This window comes from Arvicola amphibius, chromosome 9, assembly GCF_903992535.2.
Source record: "Arvicola amphibius chromosome 9, mArvAmp1.2, whole genome shotgun sequence".
Classification (NCBI taxonomy): domain Eukaryota; kingdom Metazoa; phylum Chordata; class Mammalia; order Rodentia; family Cricetidae; genus Arvicola; species Arvicola amphibius.
This window is the reverse complement of record NC_052055.2, coordinates 116,995,590-117,023,126: the sequence shown is the minus strand read 5'-3', so window position 1 is coordinate 117,023,126 and position 27,537 is coordinate 116,995,590. Positions and strand designations below refer to the sequence as shown.

Sequence of the window (27,537 nt, the reverse complement as noted above, 5' to 3'; positions counted from 1 at the left end):
CCGGCATCTGCCTGCCTCAGCTGATTACTACAGCGCCCTCTCGGGAGCTGAGCTCTGTGTCCTCTGGTGTCTGATCTTCCCCTAGAAGCATGCTTCTCTCCTCTGCTGCCCACCTCGAGCCCGCAGCCTTTCTTCTCTGCCAGCCTTCCATCATTCCTTTTCTCTGCTTTACAGCCATGACTGCACCAGCCCCATCTCTTCACATCCTACCCTCCTACCAATCCACTGTAGGATATAAATGTGAATTCTGTATGTCTCTCAGGACAAGTTCTAAAGTATTGCTTAAGCTGGAAGAGCCCTTTCAAATCAGGCCCTGCTTGCCACCCATGACACTAACTCACCATTGTGCCACCACAGGGCACTGCAGATTCAGCCTCATCTTCCCAAGGGCTCTTGGTTCTTGCCTTTCTTAGCAGATACTTCCAGACACCCCCCCCCCCCCACCCCACATCCATCTTATAGGTGTCTCCTGAGGCATTCCTGTCTGCTATGGTGAGAGCGTGGATCATGTATAAAGTTAAGACTTCACCATGCATATACATGAGCCATTGTCATCTGTCAGCATCAGGGCATCTCCAGGACAGCTGCTGCCTCCCTGGGCCTATTGTCTGCAGCACTCATCCCTGCTCTGATCCTGATGTAGCAGGGTGAAGGCTTGAGATAAGAGTACAGTGAGACCAACATATCTTGCCTAGATTTAAAAAAAAAATCAATGTATTAATGAAACAGTGTTTTTGTTCTCTGACAAATATGCCTTCAGAATGGAAAGAACATGTGGAAAGATGGGTTTTTATGACTGAAAGTTGGCAAAATATCAGAGACGCCTGAATGATGTTGTAACTACATGTGTCTGGGCATTCTGTGGTAAGCTCATTCATGTTGGAACGAATAGCAAATCAAGATATGATGTTTTGTTGATAATAGTAACCTAAAGAAGTGTTGGCAGCTAGGCTATAACCTATTTCTATACATTTTAAGATAAAAATAAGTGCAGCAGAGACATATAGCCGTGAAGTCTTTCTGTCTGGTCCTTTACAGAAGAAGCATGTGGAGTCTTGATCTAAAGGATTAAAAAATTAAAATATATAATTGAAAGTATAGACAATTTGCACATATTTCTTTCTGGGCAGAGTACTGTCCTAGGCTAGGCTGGCTCTGTGTGTTAGTCCTCTAGGCATGATGAAAAACATAGAGGTTAGTGTCTTCCCCAATCCGTCAGCACTGATCATCAGTGCCATGCCCTACACTCTTGAAGGAACCAGGTCAGCACTGGTCTCAAACACATGAATGAAGAGAGGAGGGGATACCTGAGAGACCGTGAGTGAAGGTAGTCTTGTCCCAGGGACTCTCTTGGGCCAGCCTCACCATTCACTGGCATGTTTATGACTTTTCTCATCCCCCATCTTCACCCTGTCTGCATTGTGGTTTGTAGCAGCCTATTTTTAGTTTTCTTTTTTCTCCTGCTCTTTTATTTTACAAACTACTCCCTTACTGATATTCATTTTATTTTATTTATTTCACTTATATTATTTTATTTATTTTATTCATAATTTAGGAAGTTTTGTTGAAACAGGACTTTGATGTTTGTTGTAAGAGACTTTTCCCAGAAATGTTTGCAGCCACTACACTTCTTTCTACCCAGTGTTTTGTGCTGGAATTGTAGGGTTAATTGTCACATGTCACTTTCTGGGGGATGTGCAAGGAAATCATTGTGCATTTGGGTCCCATTCAGCCCAGTTCTGCCTAGTTCTGAGGCTTAATGAATGAGCCTGAGACAGAGGAGCAGTCAGTCACTCATATCCTGCCGGCAGGGGTGCTGTCGCCTCCATCTCTGCTTTGCACACTGAGGCGACTCTCCGTGTTATTGCTGAGCGACCGAGGAACGCAGAATGAGCTTGGGACTAGCAGGGGCTGGCAGCCACTCATCAGTCCATATGGCATCGCTGGGCTTGGGGACTTTGACCACGGGCACCTTCCTCAGCATCGTGGGGCGTCGGTATAAAAGGAGGCGCAAGAAGCGCTCTGAGAGGAAAGGTAATTACTCGGACACATAGGTGGAGTTTGCATGCCACACGAAAGTGTCTTCTGGGGTGGACTGCCTTATGGCTCAACCTTGCTGGTGCCAGCTGCTTCTCTGCTTCACTGTTAATTTTCGTGCCTCTTTTCAGCTGATACTTTATGGAATTATTAGGGCATGCTGACAAAGGAAGCTCTGATAACATGTTTGTAGTAAGTATGAGCAGAGGTTCTTTTAGCTTCTGTCTACAGGGTGCTTTTGGAAGGATGTTTGTGAGGCTGCGGAAGTTTAAAGCTTTAACATTACAAGACTTTTCTGTAGAGAGGATTTATTCATAACGACTGCCTTTTGCTGCCACTCTTCATTAGTGCCTTTTTGCCCTAAATTTGCTTATTATTCTGAGAGGGTAAGACCATAGCTGTGGGAATATTTTCCTTCTGCAGAAGCAGAGAGGATAAATCCCCACAATCAGCACCCGGCTTATTTCAGTACTTAGTTCCACTCAGTGTTTTAAGACTTTGAAATCCATAGTTTTTGTTTTTGTTTTGTTTTGTTTTGTTTTGTTTTCAAAAAAAAAAACCAGGATTCAAAAGTTGTCTATTACTATAAAATTTCAAACCATTGGCTTTTGGGTGAAAAATATTTCACAAATGCTGCTCACAGTTACTGTCTTCATATAATTGGAAATATTAGAAAATGTCCCAAGGAAAAAATGCTTCTAGCCTGGAACAGCTGCCCGTGTTGTGAGACTCACTGCCCCTGCCTGTTTTCCTAGACATTGCCTAGAGCTACCACCCCACAGGATTAGGGCATGGCCTGTTACCATGGCAGGCTCCGAAGCCAGCAGTGATAATTCCTCAGGAAATAAAATGAGCTATTGTTTTTATAGGATGAAGTAGAAATTAATTTCAGAGCCAGCAGTCTTTATAGCTTGCTCAGTGTAATGAAGACTGGCATACTTAATAGAATGGTGAGGCTTAGAGGATATCACGGTCCCTACATCCTCGTGGGCACTGTATCTGTGCCCTTGCGGTTGCTACTATATGTGTAGAACAAAGAGAGGCTCAAAAAAGCCCATTTAATCACCCACTTGCTCTCATCTTGAACGAATCTAGTCCTGCTGGCCTTTGTATCTTCAGTTAAGTTTTAAAAGGTTGGAAGTCATAGTGCCAGTCAGGCTCACAAAAGCAAAAACTATGGGAAGCTTTGACCCAATAGCCCAGTTTAGAAATGCCAGTTGTTCTGTAGACCCTCAGCACAAACCACCTAGCTGGGAGAATGTTGGGGCATCCAGGCCTAATTCTGACCTCATTCTTTGGCCTCATTGCGGTCCTAGCTCTGGGCACCCTCCTTAAGTCCCCTAGAGCTGTCTGCTGCAGGAAAAGTTCTGCTGTGAGGCTGCCTTCTTTAGGCTAGCATCTTAAAGAGCAGAGTAACACATGATAGCAACTAGACCTGGACAGTACGGGGACTTTGCTCCTGGTCATGCTTCTAAATAAGCTCATTGTCAGTTACTGAGCAGCGTGACTGTGTGTGGTGGCAATTGCTCCTGGTGGCTTATAATATGTCTTTGAAACTAATAGAAACACCTCTAAAACAATGGAGGCTGTTAAGATAGTACATCCAATTAGACCAAAGTTATTTAAGATGGAAAGTGTGAGCTTTTGAAATACTTTAAGGGGCTACAGAGCATGTGTAATGAATTGTGCTTTTTCTAAGACTGGGATAATGCATGCCTTTTGAAATTTAGTTTTGTGTTGAAACTGCAGTATCAAGCTGCATGTTGAACTGTGACAACACTACAATTCAGTGATTTTTCCCTCTCTCTTGCCTTTCCTAAGTGGCTGCTCTTCCCCCGCCCCGCCTGGACAAGCATTGGTCAGCTATGTGCAGCTTAGAAGGAGCCACCAACACAGCAGAAAGTCCCATGGGAAGGAAAGCTGTTTAGTCTTAGTGCTGACCAGGCAAATGCTGCTGGTCAAGGCCTGAGAGGAGCCTTTGGCATGGTCAGACTGTGGGCCACATTAGAGCCTATTCAGGGATCAGTCCCAAGCCACCATGTAGGTAGGTGACTGGTGGGGTGAGCTGAAATTCAAAGGTGCTCCTTCACCGTATTCCCCATCCCCACCCCTGAATTGTGTGAGTAAGATCCCATGTCTGTTCCCAGTCCTTCTGTTTTCCCATTGAGTCTTTTGATTGCCCCAAGTGTGAGAGCATCTTTAGTCTGTTCCCAGTTCTGCACATATATGAAGGCTGTTGTCAGGTGTTTTGACCTGAGGCCAGCCTCTTCTGCCTTGTTTCCAGGGTTGAGATGCTAATGGGGTTGGGCTGTTGCAGCAGTGAGGCTCTAGCTCAGGAGAGACACACACACTCTGAGTACTGTTGGAAAATAGCCCTGAGACTCAGAGCAACCTTCCCTGCTCAGTGTCACGGGTGATCCCGAGCTTGTGCCATGGATTAGTCTCAGCTTTAGTCTGTGCAGAGAGGTCACTTTGAGAGATGAAGATGAAAGCAAGTGCTGGGATGTAGGATGGAGTGGCCCTGGCCCATTTGCACACTTACCCACTCGTCCAACAAGTTCTCATAAGGAACTTCTGCATACTGGCATCAAAGATTTGAACATTCACAGCACAGACCTAGAACCAGGATTTCAGTAGTAAGAGTGCTGGCCCTGACTCTCAGGCATGAGGTTTGCTCTGGGATGGACCATATGAACTTGTTGTGTGACTAGGGAAGTGGTTTTTGTGACTCGTGCCTGTTATGCTGTTTGTACAGGTAGGAAGGACATTCACTAGGCCCTGGTGGCAGTAGAAGACACTTAAATCTGTGATGTCAGCTATGAGAGGGCCTCACGTGTAGAAAGTTGCTGCTGATTCCCTCCGAACAGCACCACTTGTGGGTAGATAGCTCAGATATTCTAGACTTGCTATGGCAGATATGGAGTGTGTCCCATTGCCTTTGTGCTGATGGCTTCATGGCACAAGTGAGGACCTTGATGCCAGGGCAAGGGCTCCTCTCAGAGAGGATGCATTCCGTGCAGCATCCTATTCTGGTCTAGCAGCTGAAGTCCTGAATCACACTTGGAATGTGAATTCACACTTGGACTGTTACAGAAATTGGATCCAAAATAAATCCCAGCAATTCCAATTCCCAGTGTAAATGTTAATATTGAAAATACAGTTTTAGAAACATTTTTAGTGGCTTTGCTCCATTTAGTTGTCCCAATGGGAAGGAAAACTAATTAAATATAAAGCTGAATATTCTAGATTTTATATATCCAATATAAATTGCTAAAAATTTTCTGGATATAGCTTTAACTTATTATGTAGTTTAAAATTACATGCTAAGTATTTTATACTCTGTTTCATCATTTGTTTATAGTAAATATTCTTCCTAGAGAGAATGGTCTGGATTTGATTTTCTTAGTTAATTCATAGATGGAAGCCTGGTTTATTACCCCATTTTGGGTCATTATGTTTTTAAATATAAGCTCCATGTTACATGTGTGTCTGAAAGCCAAAAACAAGTTGAGCTGTGACTTGAATGTATTTATTTAGGAACTGTTTTAGTTTTCCTGAGATAAACAGCCAGACTGTAGGGATCTTCAGGTCACCTGGCAGGCATTACCAGGCTGTGTCTGCTGACCACAGTTAACTCTGTCCAGGATTCTATCACTGTCAGTTTCCTGACTCGCCAAGAGCAGTCACTGACCAAGGACATGAAGGTAGGCTCTGTGTTGGCCTGGCTTCTTGCTGGAATGTGTTTCGAATTGACAGGAGTACTCACTGTATGCAGGCCATACTGGCGCTCAGTCACAAGGGCCCACTCAATGTGGCCTTCACTGGCCCCACAAGGAAGGTGTGTCACTGCTCAAGCGTGGTCAGAGTACCTGCAGGCCTTAACAAGACTCAGCCCAGCTGTTCTCCAGCATCCCCACCAACAGCCATCCTGTATAACTCAGGCTGTTATTGGTATCTGGTAGAGAGGGACCTGAGCAGAGAATTTATGTCCCTCAGTAAAGGAGAGTAAAAGTATCTGGAACATACTGCTTAATTGTGTCAAACAACTGCCTTTTCCGTTGATCCTTTCACCTTATAAACTCTTCCAGATAAAGGACCTCACTTTGCAACCATACACTGTCAAGGATAGACTCAGTGCAAAGGAAGCAGACGTGGCTGATGTGGTCCCCTAAGGCACCTTGGTTCTGTGAGCATAGATGTGATCAAGAATGGGGGCACCCTGGTTAGGTACCCACCTTTGTGTACCCTGGAAAATACTTTGCTGTGTGCCACAAACATAGTGATCAAAAGCTTTGTGGGGTTTATAGGCTGTTGTCAGGGCAGGTTGCTGCAGATGAGGCCAGCTATGTGTGAGAATCTGGGTCACCCAGAGGAAATGTTGACTCTGGGCTTTTGAGACCATCACTACCTACATTTCCATCTTGACAACAAGCCTATGTGGCACTTCCTGGGGAGGGAAGTCATGCATACAGATGACATGCTGAATAAAGAGGACATTGGGGCTCTAGTCCTCACCATGATTATCCCGTACTTGCGTCAGTATGGGGCCATTTACCCTGCTGCTACCTGACATTCTTGGTAAACTCAGCTGGCATTAGCCACACAGCCCCAGTTGTGTGTGTCGTTTACTCAGTCACAGTGGCTAGTCCACAACTGTACAAATTGCTGTCTAGTTGGCACATTTCAGCAAAAATTTCAAGATAGAAATAATTGGTAAAAGTACATGTTTCCTCTTTTGGTAAAGAATGGTGTGTGGCCATGTTAATGACTAGCCAATATTAGAAACAGCTAGCACCCAGGAGTTCCTTGGCCCTCCTGGCACCCTATGGGTTACTCTGAAGAAATAACTGTGGCAGTCATATGACAATGTAAAGCGTTGGGGGTCATGATTGTGGTGGTGCAGACTAGAATGTACCTCTCTATCTAGCACAGCTACTGCCAGGAGGTGGATAGAGTTGTGAAGGGCGGAGCTCAGCCCTCCCCCCCGTGCCATCTTCACTGACCTATGCGTCATATGGGCTGATAGGAATGGATGGGTACTGGAAGAGAGTTAAGGAGATGAAGTTGTTTCACCCATGTGGGCTTCAGCTGTGGAAGGGAGACAGTCTACAAGTGATAGACCCACCATGCCTAGAATGGGAGTAGCACCTGGATGGGTTGAAATTGAAGTCTCTCTGAGCAGGTGTTTGACCTGCGCTTGTTTGGAAAGGAGGCAAGAACCCTGCAGTAATCCGGAGGAGAGCACTGCAGATCTATGATTGGGAGAAACCACATCTAGTCTTCTAAGGGAAGCCAGTGTTTCTGAAAATCCACTATAAAAAATAAACATTAAGCCGGGCAGTGGTGGCGCACGCCTTTAATCCCAGCACTTGGGAGGCAGAGGCAGGCGGATCTCTGTGAGTTCGAGACCAGCCTGGTCTACAAGAGCTAGTTCCAGGACAGGCTCCAAAGCCACAGAGAAACTCTGTCTCGAAAAACCAAAAAAAAAAAAAAAAAAAATTAGGTCTTGGTGGGAAGTGCTTAAAGAGCAAAGAAAGGTGGACAGATCTAGAATGTCAGATGATGTAATTTAGTAGAGACTGGCAGGTGGAAGCATGGTCAGGGGAGCAGGAAGAATGGTGTATTCCCACATCTTGGGGCAGAAAGAGGGTGCTTATTGAGTATTCATCAAAATGGCTCCTATCCTTGTTGGGATGAACCTGGTTTGTATCCAGCTAAACCGTAAGATGCCAGCACATTCCTGGTACTGATTGTGAGTAGGGAATGATACAGCAAAATAGGTCAGGGTTGCTCAGAGGCTTCATGGCAATTGTGAGGCAAGATGAATGCATTATGTCAAGCTGAGGGCCTCTAGCCTGGGACAAGAGCACAGTTAACAGAGCCCAGGAGGAGATGCTCATGTGGGCCATGGTAGAGCTTGCAGAGTGTGGGCCTGGGAGCCTGTGCTTCTTTCTAGTTTACAAAGAGACCACCCTGGCTACTGTGAGGACAGAAGCAGGTGCCTGAAAAATCTGAGCTCAACTTGGAGATAACTGGTTGTGCAAGATATGGCGTAAGAAGGAAACCCTGAGTGGACTTACAGATGTTCTGCCATAAGCATGCGCTACATGTAATGCACTAACTTGCCTATGTATGTATGTTAGTGTTGGTACAATTTCTACTTAAGTGAGCACTTTATTCAAGGTCCCTTGGAAAGCCCAGCCCTTGCCAGGTCACTCCTTTCTCCATGTTCTCTCCTGGACTTGCCTCTGCCAGGCTTTGTCCACTAGTAGCTGAGCACTGTACATGCAATTGACATGTGACAGACCCCCCACCCCCATGACTCTCCTGCTGTCTCTGTGTGAGTTTTGGATGATACTTTGTTTTTAATGAAGTAGAGGGAACTAGACCCACACCCTACAGTGTTGCTGCTTCCTATGATTTCTATTATCTTGTTTGTCTCTATCTTTGCTAGGTGTCAGTAACCTAAACTGGGTCCTCCTGAGTTGATACCTCTAGTAGTGCTCTCTGCTGCTGTCCTTGGGCTCTTTCTTTCCTGCTCCATGAGCTACTCTTATTAGCCCTCTACCTAGCATGATGAATGCTATGCCTGGCTATCCCGATTGTAATTTCCCCACTTGCATTATACTGTAAAAGACATACTTGCTTAAATGATGTGTCCAATTCCTTCTTTGCTGACACAACCTGCCTCCTCCCCCTTAATATGTACAAACTCTGCAGGAGTTAAACAAGCACCAGGATACATGGGTGGTTTTCTAGAAAGAAAAATACTTCCTTGAAAACAGTGTCAATTGAATATTTTTGGAAACCTTAGTGGTGTTATTTTGCTAGGTGATATCCAAAGCAAAATACCAGTCATGGCGTGCTTTGCATTTTCTGACACACTTGATTAACTTAGTGAGTTTCAGTTTGTTTCTTTTAGGTGGTATGAGACAATTGTATTTCAGGAACCATTTTAAATAATCAACTCTTCATTAGATGTTTTTGTTTTGTTGCAGTGGCTATAAACTTTTCCTAGTATTGAGCCTATGTAATGACTCAACACAAATAACAAAACTCTTATTTTAAATGTTTGGTTCATAGATATTTAAAATAAAACTGGGACTGGAGAGATGGCTCAGAGGTTAAGAGCACTGGCTGCTCTTCCAGAGGTTCTGAGTTCAATTTCCAGCAACCACATGGTGGCTCACAACCATCTGTAATGAGGTCTGGTACCCTCTTCTGGCCTGCAGACATACACACAGGCAGAATATTGTATACAAAATAAATTTTAAAAAATTTAAAAAACCAATAATAGTCATAAAGAACATGTAAAAGTACTCTTAAAATATGTGTTTTCTTACCAGGCAGTGGTGACACAAGCCTTTAATCCCAGCACTCGAGAGGCAGAGGTAGGCAGATTTCTATGAATTCGAGGCCAGCCTGGTCTACAAGAACTAGTTACAGGACAGTCTCCAAAGCTACAGAGAAGCCCTGTCTCAAAAAAAAAAAAATCTATATTTTCTTGAGGGAAAATGGAAATTGATTAAATTCATAATAATTATTAGTGAGCTTATTTATGTTTTCCACTTACCTTTTTTATGTGGCACATGCAGAGGCAAGATCAATGGTGAGTGCCTTCCTCCTCTGTTACTCTCCACTGCATTTTTTTGTAAGGTCACTCACTGAACCTGAAACTCATCAATTTGGCTAGGCTAGCTTGGCAGCAAGCTCCACTCTTTCAGCACTGAAGCCAGGACACTGTCTGCTGCACCCAGCTTTTTTTGAGACAGGGTTTCTCTGTAGCTTTTTGGAGCCAGTCCTGGAACTAGCTCTTGTAGACCAGGCTGGCTTCAAACTCACAGAGATCCTCCTGCCTCTGCCTCTCTAGTGCTGGGATTAAAGGCATGAGCCACCACCGCCTGGCCTTGCACCCAGCTTTTTATGTGACTGCTGGGGAACCAAACTTGGGACCTGACGTTTGTCCAGCAGAGTGTGATCTTTACCAACAGAAGTGTTCCCTAGACCTCCTGTTTGCTAGTTATTTTTATCTATAAATTTTTTAGTATACTTAGAAATAACATTTTCACTAGCTCAGTAGAAAAGATTGAGGTTCTGGTTCATTTTTGATATAAGCAAGTCATGTAGTCATGTTCTTTCTCTTGTAGTCTAGAATATCTCTGTTAAAGGGAGAGAGTGGGAAGGTCTGCAGCCTCACCACCATGGGGAGATGAGGGCTGCCTGGAAGGTTGATGTTAATGTAAGCCTTTGCTCTTTTGTTTTACAACAGAAGAGTCTAAAAAGATACATAACAAGAATCACTTATTCCCATCTAATTTAAAAATAAAATATTGCCAATTTAATCACAGTATTGTTTGGTAAATGAGAAAGGATAGATGAATGGCCCATTTGTCAAGAGAAAGCTCATGTGGACGTCCCTGGCTAAAGCAGTATCTTTGCCAAGCATTGTTTCTGAATGTGTTATGTTCTAATGCTTGGCTTTTCATTCCATCACTCAGTCTCTAAGCTGAGGCCCTTCAGGTATTATGGGAGCTCTTGTGTCCAGCCTGGAATGCTCCCCACAGGTTGCTGCTTTAGTTTGAGTTGCATGGTTATTCTAAACTTCTCTTTTTCTACACTGCTGTTAGAATCACTTTGACTAGTGGTGCTAAAGAAGCAAAGTCAGAATGGTTGAATTCGGGTCTCTGCTCTTCTGATGGATGTGCAGTCAGAAGGTCTTCACACTTGCTGTGCCTCACAGCATTAGCTTACCCTTCCTGCCCTTGGAGGCATCCTGAAGCATGAAGTAGTTATTTTGAATGTTGCTATCAAATAAGGCCCATCCCTGGAATTTTCTTCCTTTAGGATTTTTGATGGGGTTTTAGTTCTTGTTCATAGTTCAGGCCACAAGGGCTTCTTTTCAGGCTATAAGAAACAGTCACTTGAAATGCTGTAAAGCTCTTGGCGTCTCACTCTGCTTTGTTTTATAACCTTTGGTGCGAGGGTTGGCATTTGTAGGTGCTGGCTTCTGCTCTGCAGGGATTTCTAGCTCTTGTTCTTACCACACAGGTCCCCCACCCGCCACCAAGCATAGCACAATTATTTTCTACTGTGAGACATTTCCATGTCCTTTACAGAATTTCAGTGAGAGCAGGACAATCAGGCAGACTGGGCAAGCCAGGTGGTCCTCACCAGGCTGTGTTCTCCTGTGCCTTAGCATCCAGCACTGCAGCAGACATTTAAGTAAAGCCAACTCCACCCACATTGACTATTGGTTAATTATATAAAAAGTGAAATTAGACTAATTATGTGACTTTTGCCCATCTTTGAATTAAACTCTCCTGTGAGATAATGTAGAGCCCTGTGCAGTATGAGAACTGGTGTTTATGAGGATGAAGGCCTTTGTTTCTCTGGGATAAAGGCCCCACAGCAATGGCTGGGTCGTGTGGCAGTTTCATGTTTAGTTATTGTTCTCTGGCTCCTTTATATTTCTTTCCATCTTGTGCCTTTTCCATGCCTGCTCCTGCCAGCAGGCTCAGGTGTAGTTGCTCTAGTCCTCTTGGCACCTGAGTTGAGGTTTTCGTTTGAGATGTTCTCTTCATTGTGTAGCAGTGTTTAGTTCTCTTAAGCTGCTTTTTCCTCATAGTCAGGCATGGTGGACATGTTTCTCTGTACTTGATTCCCACCTGTGTGCCCTTTGTGGCAAATGGTTTCTTTCTGACTTTTCCCAGTTTTCTTATTGGATATTTGTTTTTACTGTTGATCTTCTTGTCTACCCTCCTTGCTGGATATGTGGTTTTCAGTTGGTTCCTCCTAATGTGTACTTAAGCATGGCCTGTAAGAACAGGGTTATTTCTAAAGTCTGGTTTATCAACTTTCCCTTTCCTGGCTTGCACTTACACTGTCAGGTCTGACAATTCTGCCAGGCCCTGGATTCCAAGCAATTTCTCTTTAGGTTTTCCTGCAAGTTTCATGGTTCTCTTTTGTATTTAAGTCCCTGACCCATTTTGAGATCATGTTTGTATGCAGTATGAGGCTGTGCCAAGGTTCTGCTAAGCCTCCACCTCTCCTGGCTCCCCTCTGTGTTGAAGGCTGTCCTTCTTCCGCTGGCCACTCTTGCACCTTTGTCCAGGCTGCTAGGCTCATCTGTGAGGATCTGTTCTGAGCTCTGCTCTGTCCTGTGCTCTGCTGTCTGTCCCTTGCTGACTCTGACCTAGCTATCTGGCTGTGCCTCTACCCAGAGGGCTGAAATTGCAATGCCTTCCTCCTTTTCCTTTTTTCCTAGGGGTGAAGTCTGTGTTAATTTCTTTTCCTGACCACTCCACCTGTCTGTCATCTCTACGTTGGCATCTGTGGACTGTTCTCACTGTTGGTGCCATCCGGATTCTCTGACTTCAGTTCTTTTTTTTTTTTTTTTCCTTTTCTTTTTAAAGTGCACTGGTGTTTGACCTGCCAGATTCCCTGGAATTAGAGTTACAGACAGCTGTGAGCTGCTATGTAGGTGCTGGGAACTGAACCCAGGTCCTCTGGAAGAGCAGCCAGTGCTCTTAGCCACTGAGCTATCTCTCCAGCCCCCCTCCTGATTCTCTGAGTGATAGGTGTTTTGTATTGTTTTGTGTTTTAATTGCAGTCTGTTCATGTGATGTCATGAGACTCAGGGTCTTCCAGTTCACTTAAGCCTACTCTTCCACACTCTGTAAGTGGAAGGGGAACAGTGCCTTACTGCAAGTGGTAGGGTGGAAAGGGCAAGTCCAGAACTCTGTTGGGACTCACTGCTGCTTCCCACCTAAGAAAGTCTCTTAGTAACAATAGGGTTACTATTGTGATAAAACACTATGACCTAAAGCAACATGGGAGGAAAGGATTTACTTCACTCCCAGTTCCTGTAACAGTTCATTGTCAAAAGCAGAGAGGGCAGGACCTCAAACAGGGCAGGAACTTGGAGGCAGGAGCTGATGCACATGCCATGAGGGGTTCCAGCAATAGGTGGCCTTTTCCTGCCAGGTGGCTAGCAGAGTTGTCTCAGCCCAGTGGATGTGAACCCTCTTGGGCTTGTCTCATTCCACCCCTGCCTAGAACTTCAGGCTCTTACTTAGAGCCCTTCATGGATGGAGTCAGGCTGGGCTCTTTTGTGAGCTTTGCTGTAGTAGTGTTGTTGGTGAGTTTTCCCTCTCACCAGAAACAGTTGCTTTTGTCAGGGTTTGTTTTCTTGGTTGATTGGTTGGTTTTGATCTGTGCCCTTTGGTTTTGGCAGTTTCCACTTTCTTTCTCTCCAAGTCAGGTTAATGAGGTTTAAGGAAATTTCAGAGCTTCTGGGTACCACCTTGACTTCTAGGACACAGCATGACTACCCTGATCTGGTTGTCTTATTTCTTTTATTCTAAAATCTGGGGTTCTCAGCTGTATATCACTGAACAGGAAGAAAAGATAAAGTATATTTTCTCCATCTTCTACACACTGAATTTTTAGCATATTTCAATTATCCTTTCTTGTCCCCTCCTAGTCCCACTGATGCCCAACCTCTTCCTAACTAGCTCTGTTTCTACTACTTTTTTTTGGTGTGTTTGACTCGAAGAGTTTCATTTGGATTGTTTCCAGGACCATAGATGAGTTTGTTTACAGGACATGAATCCCTTACCAGTGGCTATACCACTAAAGAAAATGTCTCTCTTTTCACCACTAGCTATTAACTGACTGTAAATCCTTCCGGGGGGGGGGGCTCATGAGACCCTCCCTGACCTGTCTTGAGCAGGTATTCACAACTGCTGTGAGTTCAGGAGTATAATAACCACATCATGGCCGACGCCAGCTTTCCACTCCATTCCATACCTGACTCCAACTCTTTTTTCTCCCATGGTTTATTTTTTATATTTAAAAATTTCCATCTCCTCCCCCTTCCCTCCCCTTCTCCTCCCCCTTCCCTCCCCTGCCCTCCACCCATACCTCCCCTCCCTCCCTCTCCAGGCCAAGGAGCCATCAGGGTTCCCTACTCTATGTTAAGACCAAGGTCCTCCCAACTCCCCCCAGGTCCAGGAAGGTGATCGACCAAGCTGAGAAGGCTCCCACAGAGCCCGTCCATGCAGAAGAATCAGAGCCCAGCGCCATTGTCCTTTGCTTCTCAGTCAGCCCCCACTGTTGGCCACATTCAGAGAGACGGGTTTGGTCGCATGATCCATCAGTCCCATTCCAACTGGAGTTGGTGATCTCCCATTAGTTCTGTCCCACTGTCTCCATGCTGACTCCAACTCTTACCCCCTTTCAGTGATGTTCCCTGAGCCTAAGCACGTGTATGTGCATGCGCATGCATTCGTGTGTGTGTGTGTGTGTGTGTGTGTGTGTGTGTGTAGGGAGGGAGTGATGTAGATATCCCACCCATGACTAAGCAGTCCACAGTTATTTATTCTTGGTACAGAATACTTTGAACAGTCATTGATCTCTGCAGTTACTCATCATTGCAGAAAGAAGCCTCTGTGCCCTCTGCCTGTCTTACGCCTCCTCTGAGCGAACAAGAACTTTCTGTTAAGTTTCCTTTTTACCACATAGTCTGGGTTTCTCAGAGGAGTCTGTTCTCTGTCCTGTTTAACTTACCTCCACTTATTTTCTGTCTCTGCAGTATTACGGTCTAACCTCTGGCCAAAATTTGTCTGAATGAACAACTACATCCCTGTTTCCTGAGCTTACCCCTTCCTTACTAAAGGTGCCTGCCCTGCTACAGTGTTTCCACACTTGATACATCACCAAACCCCCACTTTCTCCTAAAACTTTCCACTGTGATTTGGGCTGGCGAGATGGTTCAGTAGGTAAAGGTGCTTGCTGTACAAGCCTGATGACCTCAGTTCATTTCTGGAATCCACATAAAGGTGTAAGGAGAGAACCAACTTTACAAAGTTACTCTCTGACTTCCACACACACGCACTCAAAAATAAAATTTTGCATAGTGAGGATACTGAGTCATAGAATGCAGAATTGTATAAAATATACACCATTGCAGAGTGGTCCTGCATGCCCGTCCCCTGCATGCCCGTCCCCTGCATGCTTGTCCCCTTCATGTCCATCCCCTGCAGAGTCACCAGCCCAGTACTATTTCTCTCTCTGTTTCTTTACAAACTGCACCGAACTATTTTGAAATAAGTCCTAGACATCATCATTTCATCTGTAAATACTTCAGTATGTGCCTCTAACAGATAACAACTGTTTCCATACCCATAACTATTAGCAAAATTCCTTAACATAACCAGCTGTCTGTACAGTACCAACGTTTGGATTCCTCAATTGCAAAATCTATGATTGATTTTCGTTTCCTATGGTACCCAGCATTGTAGGGGCGTGGTCGATTGATAAATAACTAGATTAGCTCAATATAAAAGATTTAGTTTTTAATAAAAGGGAAAATTTATACGACCAAAGATCCCGCGAACACCAGGAGCGCAGGGAACCAAAAGAGGAAAAACAAGTGCATACAGATGGTTTTATAGGCTATTTGGGGCCTGGGAGGGAGGGATATCTTATATAGCATGCGATTGGCTGAAGTCCCCCATCACAGCATTGCTTTAAACATAATAGATACTCTAACTATATCTTAAAACAATGAATTAATATAAAGTGATAATGCTTTTATAGCACCCTAAAAAGCTTTCTTTTTAAGATTTATTTTATTTCTATTTTATATGTGTGGGTGTTTTGCCTGAATGTATGTGTGTCTGCGCACCATGTGCATGTAGTACCTGTGGAGACCACTGAGTACCGGTATCATATCTCCTGGGACTGGAGTTACAGTCAGTTGTGAGCTTCCATGTGGGTGCAGGGAATCAAACCTGGGTCCCGTGAAGATCATCCAGTGCTTGTAACTCTTGAGCCATCTCGAAAACCCCTTGAAAACCTTGACTAAAGGATTCTGTGTAGAAACTCCATCATGCAGTGCTATGTGAGATATATGTTCTACCTAGCATATTTAATTACCATTTCCCTAAAATCAAGGAATTTACTTTATTGATATTAATAAAACAAATTCTGTTTACAAAGGAATATTGGTTTCAAAATTTGCAAATCCTTTTTCTCTTTAATTGTAATTTATCAGAAATATTTGGGAAGATGAAAACCTTGAATTTGTCAGTGATTTGGCAGTTGTAATTTTTCTTTAGATCCTTTCTTGGTATCTCCTGCTAATGAAATAATTGTGTGTGGCAAAGAAATTGTGTTAGACTAAATTGCATTAGATTTAAGTTACTATATACATTTTTGCTCTCCTGTGACATGCTGTTGGGGTGAATGGAAGTGTAGGTAAACTACTTGAAATGTCGTATGTGACATCACTATTACCATTCATAGACCTACTAGGGCAGAGGTGACAAACATCTGGAGCTTGTTGTGAGTCTGCGATCAGCTATGACATAGCTGTTGACAGCAGGCCCTTATGGGTAGACTTACCCCCTTGTCCCTGGTCTAGAATCCTTAGTGGCCTATTACTCCCTGGAGTAGAGCATAAGGTTCCTTTGTGGCAACCCCTTTCTTACCTCCACTGTCCTTCCACATAAGGCAGCTAAGTCAGGTATCCTGGAGCATGAAGAGAGGAGATGAAAGAGACTGAGAATATATTCCTTCCAGAAGGAAAAGCCCAATACTTTTTATGATCTATGTTTTTTTTTTTTTAATTGTAGTGATGTGGTGATCAGTACACACAGAGGCCATACTTCATTTTGCCAGGATCACATACTAAACATTTTTTTCTTGCTGTCTTTCAGACAGAAGTGGTCTCCGCCAGTCAAGAAACCCTCAAAAGCATTTTACCATGGATATAGAAGATGAAGAGAATATGAGTAAGATCTAGGCCTATTACATAGTGCCCAAGTAGTTCATGTCCCATTAAAATATTAGTGCGTTTGTAAATTTGATCAATACTACTAGTTTGGTGGTTCCCAAGATGTGGGTTGTTGGCAGTGGTGGGTTTTTATATCATAGGCATCAATATTTACTGTGGACATTTTTCTTACAGCCAACTATGTAGTGTTTTCATTCCTCATTATCACCATGGGACCATCATTTTTATTCCCGAAATATGCCTCTAGGTGCCTGTCTCATAATGTTGTGTGGCTTCTTGTGAAGTTGTGGTTCTTAAAATAAAGCTCTGAACTTTCACCAGTATAAACTCAAGAAAACCTTTTTGATTGACTCAGATTCCTGGTCACTGGATAACAGTTCAAAAAGCTCCCTTCAGACACAGTCGCTGCTCCTGCATTGGAGGGAAGGGTGTCCACATGATCTTAGTCTCTGAAGACTGGAACGCGATTGGTGCTAGTGTGAACCAAACCCTCACTGGGGCTCTTTTCTGCTCTCCACACCGACTTCCACAGGGCTGCGGGGATGGGGCCTCAGGCACACCGACGTTTCCTCCCTTGGCGTTGTTCTCTGTGAGTCGCCAGTCACTTCTGCCCACCCTCAGTCCCAGAGAGGAGCAGGTCTAAAGGGGAAGTTGCCTGGAAGAAGGCACTTTTCCAGCTAAGGTGCTCTGTCTGTCTGAAGGAAGAACACGCAGCTTTTCCTGGGGGTGGTATACTGCTGAGAACCAGGCTCAGCACACTCTCTGTGACTCAGCCCAGTGGCAGGGACTGTTGCTCTGCAATTCTTGGACTCCCAGAGCCTCACAGCACTGCGTGAGACAGGCGAGTCTGTACTGCTGTGCTGGGTCTGGGGTGGGCTGTGCAGCAGACACCCTCTACCCTGAGAATCACCACTGCTGGATGAAGCAGCTGCCCAGTGCCATTTCGAATAGTGTAGTTGGCATGCTTCTGCCTCCGCTGACGTGGACACTGCTTACAGCTCACTGGTTGTTTCTCCTCAGGTCTACTCTTGAGATGTTTTAAGCTGTGGTTTTGCTGGCAGATTTACCCATCACTCTCAGTGTTGCCAGGTCTAAAACTACATTTCAGACAGTATTGCCAGTGCTGTGCCAGTCCAGTAACCCTCCCCTGGGAAATATGTGAAGGTGTCCCCAGAGCTACCTGCTGGCTGGGGACTGTGGGTTGTGTCTCCAGCTGTGACCATAACCTTTGATCCTTGGGTAATTTAACTAAGGAAGGGTCCTCCCAAATAATATTCCTGTAAAAATAAACTCTTGGGTCTAGTGCAAACTTGAAATGTCAGTCATATATCTCTTGTGGTTTTAAAAGCAGTTAAAGTTCTACTGTGATTCACTTCACATTCTAAATGCAACAGTGTGGTATGCGGAGAGAGTGCCTGCTTCAGCAGAGAGTGGGCTCTGTCTCTAATTGGAGTATTTTATTTTTGTTTGTTCAGGAGCATTTTTTGATAACATGTGATGGGTACCTTTTCTTCTGAAGTGAGTAAGAGTTGAGAATGATTTCAGCTGTCACAGAAAGTGTATTTTTTTCTCATAATCTATACTGTTACCTTAGTTCTGAGGGCATTTGGCTGTTTGTCACCATTAATGTTTGGCTAAATGCTTGCCGGAGTGCCTTGCTGTTTGTTTCTATGCTGGTCCTACTGTTTACTGATGGACTCGAGCTGTGAGCAGATGTAGTATGTGATGTTCTCCCCGTTTATTAACCTCTGTCCGTCTCTGCTCTGCCTTTTCACCTTTTGTTCCCTGAGTACCGAAAGGAGTAACCTACCGGTCTTTTGCTGGAGGATGTTATAAATGAAAATTTAGTGCCCATTCCATTAGCTTTGTCAGCTGGGAGAAGTGGTGTGTGTGTCAGGAGTTTTCTGGGGAAGAGGTGTCTATTGAGAGACCCCTTCTCCCACCTCACACATGAGATTTTCCATGGACTGAGTTTATCTTGGTCATCTTTGCTGTCTCAGCTGAATGATGATGGCCTGAGGCATCTGTGATCATTAACTCCAGAGACTGACGGCAACAGCCAGGACATTCCTCACATTAACCCTGCCCACAGGCTCACTGAAGAACATTTTTCAGTGTTTTCAGATTGTTTGACATAAAGAAAGTCTGTTGGTGTATTGCATAGTGGAAACAGACCCTGGAGCCACCATGTTTAGGAATATGTTCATCCATTAAGATTTACTTTGGATTTTTGGAGCTAGTGGTTGGAGATCTCAGTAAACACTCCACAGCCCTATTGCACAGGCACACTGCAGAAGACTGCAAAACCAAGTGATAAAAGAGAAATTATTGTTACTTTTTAAAGAAAGCTTAATAAACTTAAAGGGAGGACTGAACACTCCCCACTCCCCACTTTGAAAAAATAGTTTCTCTTTTTGCTTGGTGGGAGTATGAGACAAGGTCATGGCTGTGTGCAGCCAGTTTTTCCCCTGACTTTCAACTCCCCTCTGAGTCGTAGAATAACAGGTATGCACGATCATGCTTGACATTTATTTCCCGTTTAAATATCAAAATAATCTTTTATTTTGCCACATAAAGTACATTTGAAACGTAAGATCACCAAGTTATTCTGGAAACCTACCAACTGTCTTTAGAAAGGCAGGGTTGTGGCATGTTGTGAAATTAGGAGCACAGCTTGCCTGCTGCTCCAGTTCTGTATCTCATTCTTATATAGTTTCCTAGATAAAATTTATTAAAGATTCTGAAGCACATAGCACTGATATATAATGAAAAAAATCTTAAATGTATACATTATTTTTCAAAAAATAATCTATAAAGTCATAATACTTTTATTATATATGATTGATTCATAAACTAAACCGAATAATCAGATGTTGGTTAGGTATTTGGAGTTGTGAAGACACATTTCTAAGTGGCACCTCCTCTGCTGAGGAGTGCTGCGATTTAAACATTGCTGTCAGTTAAGGTCAGTATTCTTGCAAAGGAAGACAATGCTGAGATAAATGCCTGTGACTGATGGATTCAGAGGCCACTTCATTAGCCTCAGTGTGAATCTTTGTGGATTAACTTAACATCTAACATCTTGGTAAGTTAGAAAGATTTAGGATATCTTTGGTAGAGAAAATAATTTAAAAATTTTGTCTTCTAATGCAGAAGAAACTGATAAACTAACTAGAAGAGAGAATAGGTGTTAGTTTAAAAAACAAACAAAAAAAACCCCAAAACCTCAAAGTGCATTTCAGCCCCAAACAGTTATGTCTTTGGTCAATGTGTAGTTCTTCACAATTGCACTGAGGAAGGAAATATGCACACACACATCACTTACCCAGCTACAAAGAGATAAAGGAATCTATAAATTTTGCATTTACAAGATCCTGCAACGAAGGCGTTGTAAGTTACTCTTTCTGGGCACCACAGGTTCCAGCAGCACTGATGTTAAGGAAAACCGCAATCTGGACAACATGCCCCCCAAGGACAGCAGCACACCTGGGCCTGGCGAGGCTATTCCGCTCTCCAACGGGGGTGGTGGTAGCACCAGCAGGAAGCGGCCCCTAGAGGAGGGCAGCAATGGCCACTCCAAGTACCGCCTGAAGAAGCGAAGGAAAACACCAGGGCCAGTTCTGCCCAAGAATGCCCTGATGCAGCTGAACGAGATCAAACCTGGCTTACAGTACATGCTGCTATCCCAGACAGGACCTGTGCATGCACCTCTGTTTGTCATGTCTGTGGAAGTGAACGGGCAGGTCTTTGAGGGCTCTGGCCCTACAAAGAAAAAGGCAAAACTCCATGCCGCTGAGAAGGCCCTGAGGTCTTTTGTCCAGTTTCCCAATGCCTCTGAGGCCCACCTGGCCATGGGAAGGACCCTCTCTGTGAACACAGACTTCACATCTGACCAGGCCGACTTCCCTGACACACTCTTTAATGGCTTCGAGACTCCAGACAAGTCAGAGCCACCCTTCTATGTAGGCTCCAATGGGGATGACTCCTTCAGCTCAAGTGGAGATGCTAGCCTGTCAGCCTCCCCAGTGCCTGCCAGCCTTACCCAGCCTCCTCTGCCCATCCCACCACCATTCCCACCCCCAAGTGGGAAGAATCCTGTGATGATCTTGAATGAGCTGCGTCCAGGGCTGAAGTATGACTTCCTCTCTGAGAGCGGGGAGAGCCATGCCAAGAGCTTTGTCATGTCCGTGGTGGTAGATGGCCAGTTCTTTGAGGGCTCAGGGAGAAACAAGAAGCTTGCCAAGGCCCGGGCTGCACAGTCTGCTTTGGCTACTGTCTTCAATTTGCACTTGGACCAAACACCATCTCGCCAGCCTGTTCTCAGCGAAGGTCTTCAATTGCATTTGCCACAGGTGAGGAAAAATGAGTGTTTGCAAAAGTGGCTGTTTCCCTTGATGACATTTTAAGCAGCCTTTAGTCTTCACTATTACTTTGACTCCAATGTTACTAAGCACTTAGCAGGAACAGTTGTTGGTAAGTCTCACTATGGAGTGACTTTGCCTCAGTTCACATGGTCGCTTGGTCACTGAGAATCTGATTTAATCTCCTCTGATTTATGCTCACTAGGGTCATGACAGTGCAGAGCAGGGATACCTCAGGAATCGCACCAGGACAGCCACAATTGCCTTTCCATTTAATTCTGCCCTAAAGGGACCCTCACCCCTTAGTAATCCTTTATTGGGAATGGAGCTGGGAGCCCAGACTGAATTTTGTCCTTTGTTCAGTGGGGCATCCCTTGAGACATTTCACAGAGAAATCGTGCCCAGAATAAGGGCTGCTGGCCAGTCTGCGGCTGAAGGCCCCTATTGAGGTCAGGGTGATGGGACATTAGCCCCAGAGCAGTAGAGAACATATTGGCAGGGCAGGGGGTGTGGCAAGGAGCCCTTTCATAAACACTCTAGAAAGTGCCAGTTGCTAGGACTTTCTATGTGCCAAATTTCCTCTGTGGCATCTGTGTGGGCTTCTCCCTGCTCCAGTTGGACATGGACAGCTACTCAAGTTTGTGCCCCTCACAGAAAACTCACCATGAGGAAAGGAAATGTTGGAGTAGCTCAGGGTGGGTCTCTGAAGGAGGAAGAAGGGAAAGGGAGCTTCAGTCCTCATCAAATCCCAGATCATTGACTGTGTCTGGGTTCTTGGAATCCCAGATTTCACTGATCTGTTTTTCAGTGTTCTATCTTAATTCTTTTTTGTCAAAGTGCTCTTTAGTGTGGAAGCAATTGACCAGAATTAGTGAATTAACAAGTTACCAAATGCGGTGAATTAAGAAGGTTTGCATTCTCCTGGGTGCAGGTGTGGCCATTTCTCTCTGGCCTGTGATACAGCTAGAGTTGAGGTGACCATAGTTTTTGCTGGTTTTTGTTTTTGTTTTGTTTTTTTAAAACATTATATAGCCCTGTCTGGTCTGGAACTTGCTATGTAGATCAGGCTAGCCTTGAACTCACCAAGATCCATCTGCATCTGTCTCCCAAGTTCTGGGGTTAAACCCAAATATTGGTTTTAAAAAAAGACTTGTTCTGCTTTGCCTAAAGCAACCAAGTACAGCTAGTCTAGAGTTTGGTGTTTTACTGACTTTCTGTGGTGTGTACTTATTTCCAAATTGGTCCCTTACTAACATACCTCCAAGAATAAAATAACCAAGTAGTCTATTGGTTATTTTACAAACTAATGGTACTAGATCCCAAGTGACTTTTATTTCCAGACTTAGATTTATTAAAATCTGTTGGCCTGAGTTTAACATTCCATCTGATGTAGCTTGTCTTCCTTTAATGTTGACAGTGGTAGCCAAACCACTGAAACTCTTTCAGATGCCATGGATCACACAGAGGGATAGCACATAAATGGTCTGAGGACGGTGGACTCAGCTCTGCTTTCTGTTGTTGTCGTTTGTTTGTTTGTTTGTTTGTTTTGAAACAGGTCTCTCTATGTTACCCTGGTGGTCTTGGACTCTCTATGTAGAGCAGGCTGACCTCACACTTACAGAGATCTGCCTGTCTTTGGGAGTACTGAGATTAAAGGCATGTACTCCACCACACCCTGCTAGCCCTGTCTTCTTGAGTGGCTGCCTCAGTGGCTTTGTATGGAAAGGACTGAGCTCCTGACCTGGGGAGGCAAATGGCATTTTTCAGGATCTAGTCATGTTGAGGTAGGCTGGTCCCCTCCTTGCCTCTTAATGCTGCTTCCCTCTGGGTCCTAAGATGTCAAACACCAATTTCTAGACCTCTAATTTGGAGCCACTTAAAGTCTGGGAACAACAGAGTTGTATTGTCACATCTTTGCTCAGTGGTACAACCAGCACTGCCCCTTTTAAAGCCCCAGGGTAGCTCAGAAATTTATTAACCACAGAGGATGAAGACAGTAAAGTCTTTTCAGAGTGGACTTCCAGGGCCAATCTCAGTGGTTATATGCAGGGGTCCAGGGTGGGGAGACTCAGGACCTGCATTCCATGATAGATGTAAATTCTTGCTTTTTCCCTAAAATATCTCTTAAAGGGCTTGAACCAAACATCCCCGGCATGAGGGCTATCTGCCTTTCTGATATTCCAGGCTGGGGTGGGGATATAAAGTCAGACAGTGTTGGCCATACCACAACTGTGGCACTCTGCTATAGCAGGCTTGCCAGTGTGGTGTTGTCAAGAATCAACTGTAAAGCAGGTCCTCACCCTTGTGTGTGTTATTGAAGGTGAGTAGTTGGGGTATAGGATCTTTTCTTTGTTTTTTTTTTCCTGTTTTGTTGTTTTTGTTTTGTTTGTTTGTTTTTTGAGGCAGGGTCTCCCTGTGCAGCTCTGGCTGTCCTGGAACTCACTATAGAGACCAAGCTATCCTGAACTTGCAAGAGATCAACTTGCCTTTGCCTCCCAAGTAGTGGATTAAAGGAGTAGACCGCTATGCCCAGCTACATTTAGGATCTTTACACTTTTGTTGAGTACAGCCCCAGTCACAAAGGGTAAAGTCCATAAGGCCTTTTCAGAGAGTCAGAGATACTTGTGTTCTTCAGTTGCCCATGTCTCACAGTATACATTCCATAGGCTCCTGGCTCAAGTGTCAGGGGCTCACACTTCTGCAGAAAAGTCACTTGGAGCTGTGCCTGCCCTTATATGAAATTAAAACTTCAAAAATGTTGGAGGAGGCCGCTAGTTAGTTCCCGGCCTCTTAACCCTGAAATAATCACACAGAAACTATATTATTTAAATCACTGCTTGTCCCATTAGCTCTAACTTCTTATTGGCTAACTTTTACATCTTAATTTAACCCATCTCCATTAATCTGTACATTTGAAAAATTCATTCTTTCACAATGTCATACCTATTTCTCTGATCATTTCCTCCCTCCCAGTATCATCTCTTATCCTTCCCCACCCCCACTGAACTCCTTCCCAACAAGCTCCCTTCATTAGGATTTCTATTGCTGAGAAGACACTATGACCACAGCAACTCTTATAAAGGAAAACGTTTAATTGAGGTGGTGGCTTACAATTCATGGTGGGGAGCATGGCGATGTGCAGGCAGACATGATGCTGGGTACATCTTGATATGCACGCAAGAGAAAGTGGTCTGTCTCACTGAGTGCAGCTTGAGCAAAGGAGAACTCAAAACCCAACCTCATAGTGACACACTTCCTCCAGCAAGACCACACCTACTCCAACAAGGCCACACCTCCTATTAGTGCCAACTCCCTTTGGGGCCATTTTCTTTCAAACCACCACACCCTCTTCCTACTTTCATATCATTTTCTTTTTGTGTGTGGCCCACTGTGTCTAATTAGGATTGCTTGCACGAATATGGGTAAGGGGTTATTTACTTGAGCAAGAGCAATTTACCAGTAGCTACACCACCGAGGAAAATAATTTCCTCTCCCCCAGCCACCATTAACTTCCTATAGTTCTTTAGGGATAGCTGGAGCCTCAGAGCCACTCTCTCCCTCAATATTATGGTTATAATCTAGAACCACCTGGGAAGGCAGTCTTCATGAAGGATTATCTATATTAGGATGGCCTGGGGCACTGGAGGTAGGGAGTATCTTGGTTATATTAATTAATGGGGGGAGAAGACCCACCCAATGTGGGTAGCATCTTCCCCCAGCAGGGATACCTAGATTGTCTAAGAATAGAAAAAGCAAACTGAGCACTAGAATTATGGATCAGTTCATTGCCCTCTGCTCTTGACTGTGGATATAAGGTGACAAGTTCTCTGAAGCTCCTGCTGTTGTGACTTCCCTGCCATGATGGACTGTAACCTGGGAGCCAGATAAGCCCTTTCTCCTCTAAACTGCATTTGCTAGGGTATTTTAGCACAGCAACAAGAAAAGAAGCTAAAACACCCATCTATCCGTAGTAGAATGTTGACAGAACCCAGCCTTTTTCAGGCATTGTGTGGGTAATCACTAATGCTCTTCCGAAGGCAGAGAGTGGTTACAGAAGCTGTGTCATGTCTAGAAGACAGTGTTTCTCAGTGCTTTTTCACATCCTCCACCTCCTACTTTTTTTCCTATCCCCTTCCCACAGTGTTCTCTTAGCCTTACAGGAGATAATATAAATGTTCTGTTGAGGGCTAAGCATTCAACAGTTACTGGTTCCTACCACTTTTGCCTGTTATCAGTCTCTACACTCACCGCTGCAGGCTGTACAAAGACATGTTTCTCTAAGACTAAGAGCAGCACTGGTCTTTGAGTATAAACATAAATATTTACAAGGCAGTTTGACAGCATGTCCTTTTAGCAAAACATCTCTAAGGCCGTGAGCTCCCCAGCCATGGGCTTTGGGACAGGTTTACAGTGTCAGGCATGAATCTCCTTGTGTAGAGTGGGCCTCCACTTCAACTGTAAAGTAACAATAACAGTCTTGCCACAATTGCACTAGTGCACCCATGTTGCCAGGCCATTAGTAGTATAGCACACAGGATCCATGCTAGGTAAAACTTCTACACTGACGACTTCTCCCTGCCCCTATTCCCTCCCCCATTCACACACACCTTTGTTTGCTGGGTGTGCCTGTGTGGGTTTTCTAGAGGAGAAGTGAGACCGTAAGATCTTCTTTGCAGTAGACAGCAGTTTGCTGACACTGAGAAAGAGTGGTTCCGCCACAGGGATCCCCTGGCCCTAAACTTGGTCTCTGCTCTTCACCCAGGTATTAGCAGATGCTGTCTCACGCCTGGTCCTGGGTAAGTTCAGCGACCTGACAGACAACTTTTCCTCCCCCCACGCACGAAGGAAAGTGCTTTCTGGAGTAGTGATGACCACAGGTAAGCATCTGGCTCGCTGTCCAGCCTGTCTGCTTTCTGGTTTGAAAAGCATAAATGCTCTCTTGTGACACCAACAGAAAATTGCATTTTATTCTTTCTGTCTTTATGTATCAGAAGCCTTTTCCTCCTTAGACTGAGAACATAGCTTGGTGGGTGGGACACATGTTTAGCAGTCAGGCTTCCTGAGTTCAATCCCTAGCAACTGCCTCCCACCAAAAAAAAAAAAAAGCCAACTTAGGTAAAAACAAACTTTTCATCCAAAATAGTCAACTTTTTTGGCTTTCAAGACAGGGTTTTTCTGTGTAACAGCTCTGACTCTCATGGAACCCACTTTGTAGACCAGGCTGCCTCTCCAACTCAAAATATTCAACTTTTAAAAGGTTGAGTGTGCGTGTGTGTACACGTGTGTATGTTGCTCTTATGTATATAAGTCTACCACATACAGTGCTCTCAGAGGCCTGAAGAGGGCTTCTGATTTTCTTGGAACTGTAATTACAGATGTTTTAGTTGCCATGTGGGTGCTGAGAACTAAACCTGGATCCTTAGTAAGAGCAGCAAGTGCTCTTACTTACTGAGCCATCTCTTTAGTCTCCAAAATGTTCAACTTTTTAACCTGTCTTTTCCTTTGGAGAGAGCACGCTATATCACCTTATGACATCATTATGACCCGATATGCTCTAGAAACAGCGTAGTACTGTCTGGCTTCTGTTAAAGCAAGGATCCTTTGTGCCTTATTGGTGTCACTACTGCCACATCAGAGTGACGTGAAATCTGAAAATTCTTGGAAGCTGGTAAAGCACACCTCAGAGGTGTGTCTCTGCGGGCATTCCAAAGAGGAACAAGGATGGAAGACCTGCCCAGAAGTGTCTGGCAGCATCCCATAGGCTAATGGTTCAAAAAGAGTTTAAAAATGGCAATAGGGGAAGCCCGTTAATCTAAGCGTATCATTTCCACCCTGTCTTTCTGTTTGTATCTCTTTCTCTCTCCTCTCTCTCTTCTCCACATTTACACCCCCAAACACATACTCACGCTCAAAACCACATCCCTTTCCTGGTCACCATCATATATGAACTGCTCTGCTACACGCTGTTCTGTTCCACTTTGCCTTGTTGGACTAAAGCCTATAGTTCTGAGTCAAAATTAATATTTCCCTTTTAAATTGTTCTCTCAAGAATTCTGTTACAGAAAACAGAAAAGACTAATAATGCCAATCGCCTGAAGGACTAGCCTTTTGTATCTTTTTGGTTTCTGTGTAGCCCTGGCTGAACTGGAACTTGCTCTGTAGACCAGGCTAATCTCAAACTCACAAAGATCTACCTACTGTGCCTCCCAAGTGCTGGGGTTAAAGGTGTGGGTCACCACCACCTGGCAGTCTTCTGTATCTTTTTATGGTCATTTTTTTTTGCTCATATGTATATGAGAAACTAGTGAAATGGAATTGGACACATAGGCTTTATGTTCTCAC

General features: G+C 44.3%; 1 protein-coding gene across 2 annotated transcripts in view; it reads left to right on the top strand.

The window, feature by feature from the left end:
* The window catches only part of Adarb1 (adenosine deaminase RNA specific B1), a 129,853-nt gene that overhangs the window by 71,505 nt on the left and 30,811 nt on the right, over positions 1 to 27,537 (top strand). For both annotated transcript variants that reach the window (XM_038343519.2, XM_038343520.1), the window contains exons 3-5: positions 16,758 to 16,832; positions 20,252 to 21,186; positions 25,958 to 26,072. In XM_038343519.2, the coding sequence (XP_038199447.1) occupies positions 16,805 to 16,832; positions 20,252 to 21,186; positions 25,958 to 26,072 (1,078 nt within the window). In that variant the 5' untranslated portion in view covers positions 16,758 to 16,804. The remainder of the gene's footprint in view (positions 1 to 16,757; positions 16,833 to 20,251; positions 21,187 to 25,957; positions 26,073 to 27,537) is intronic.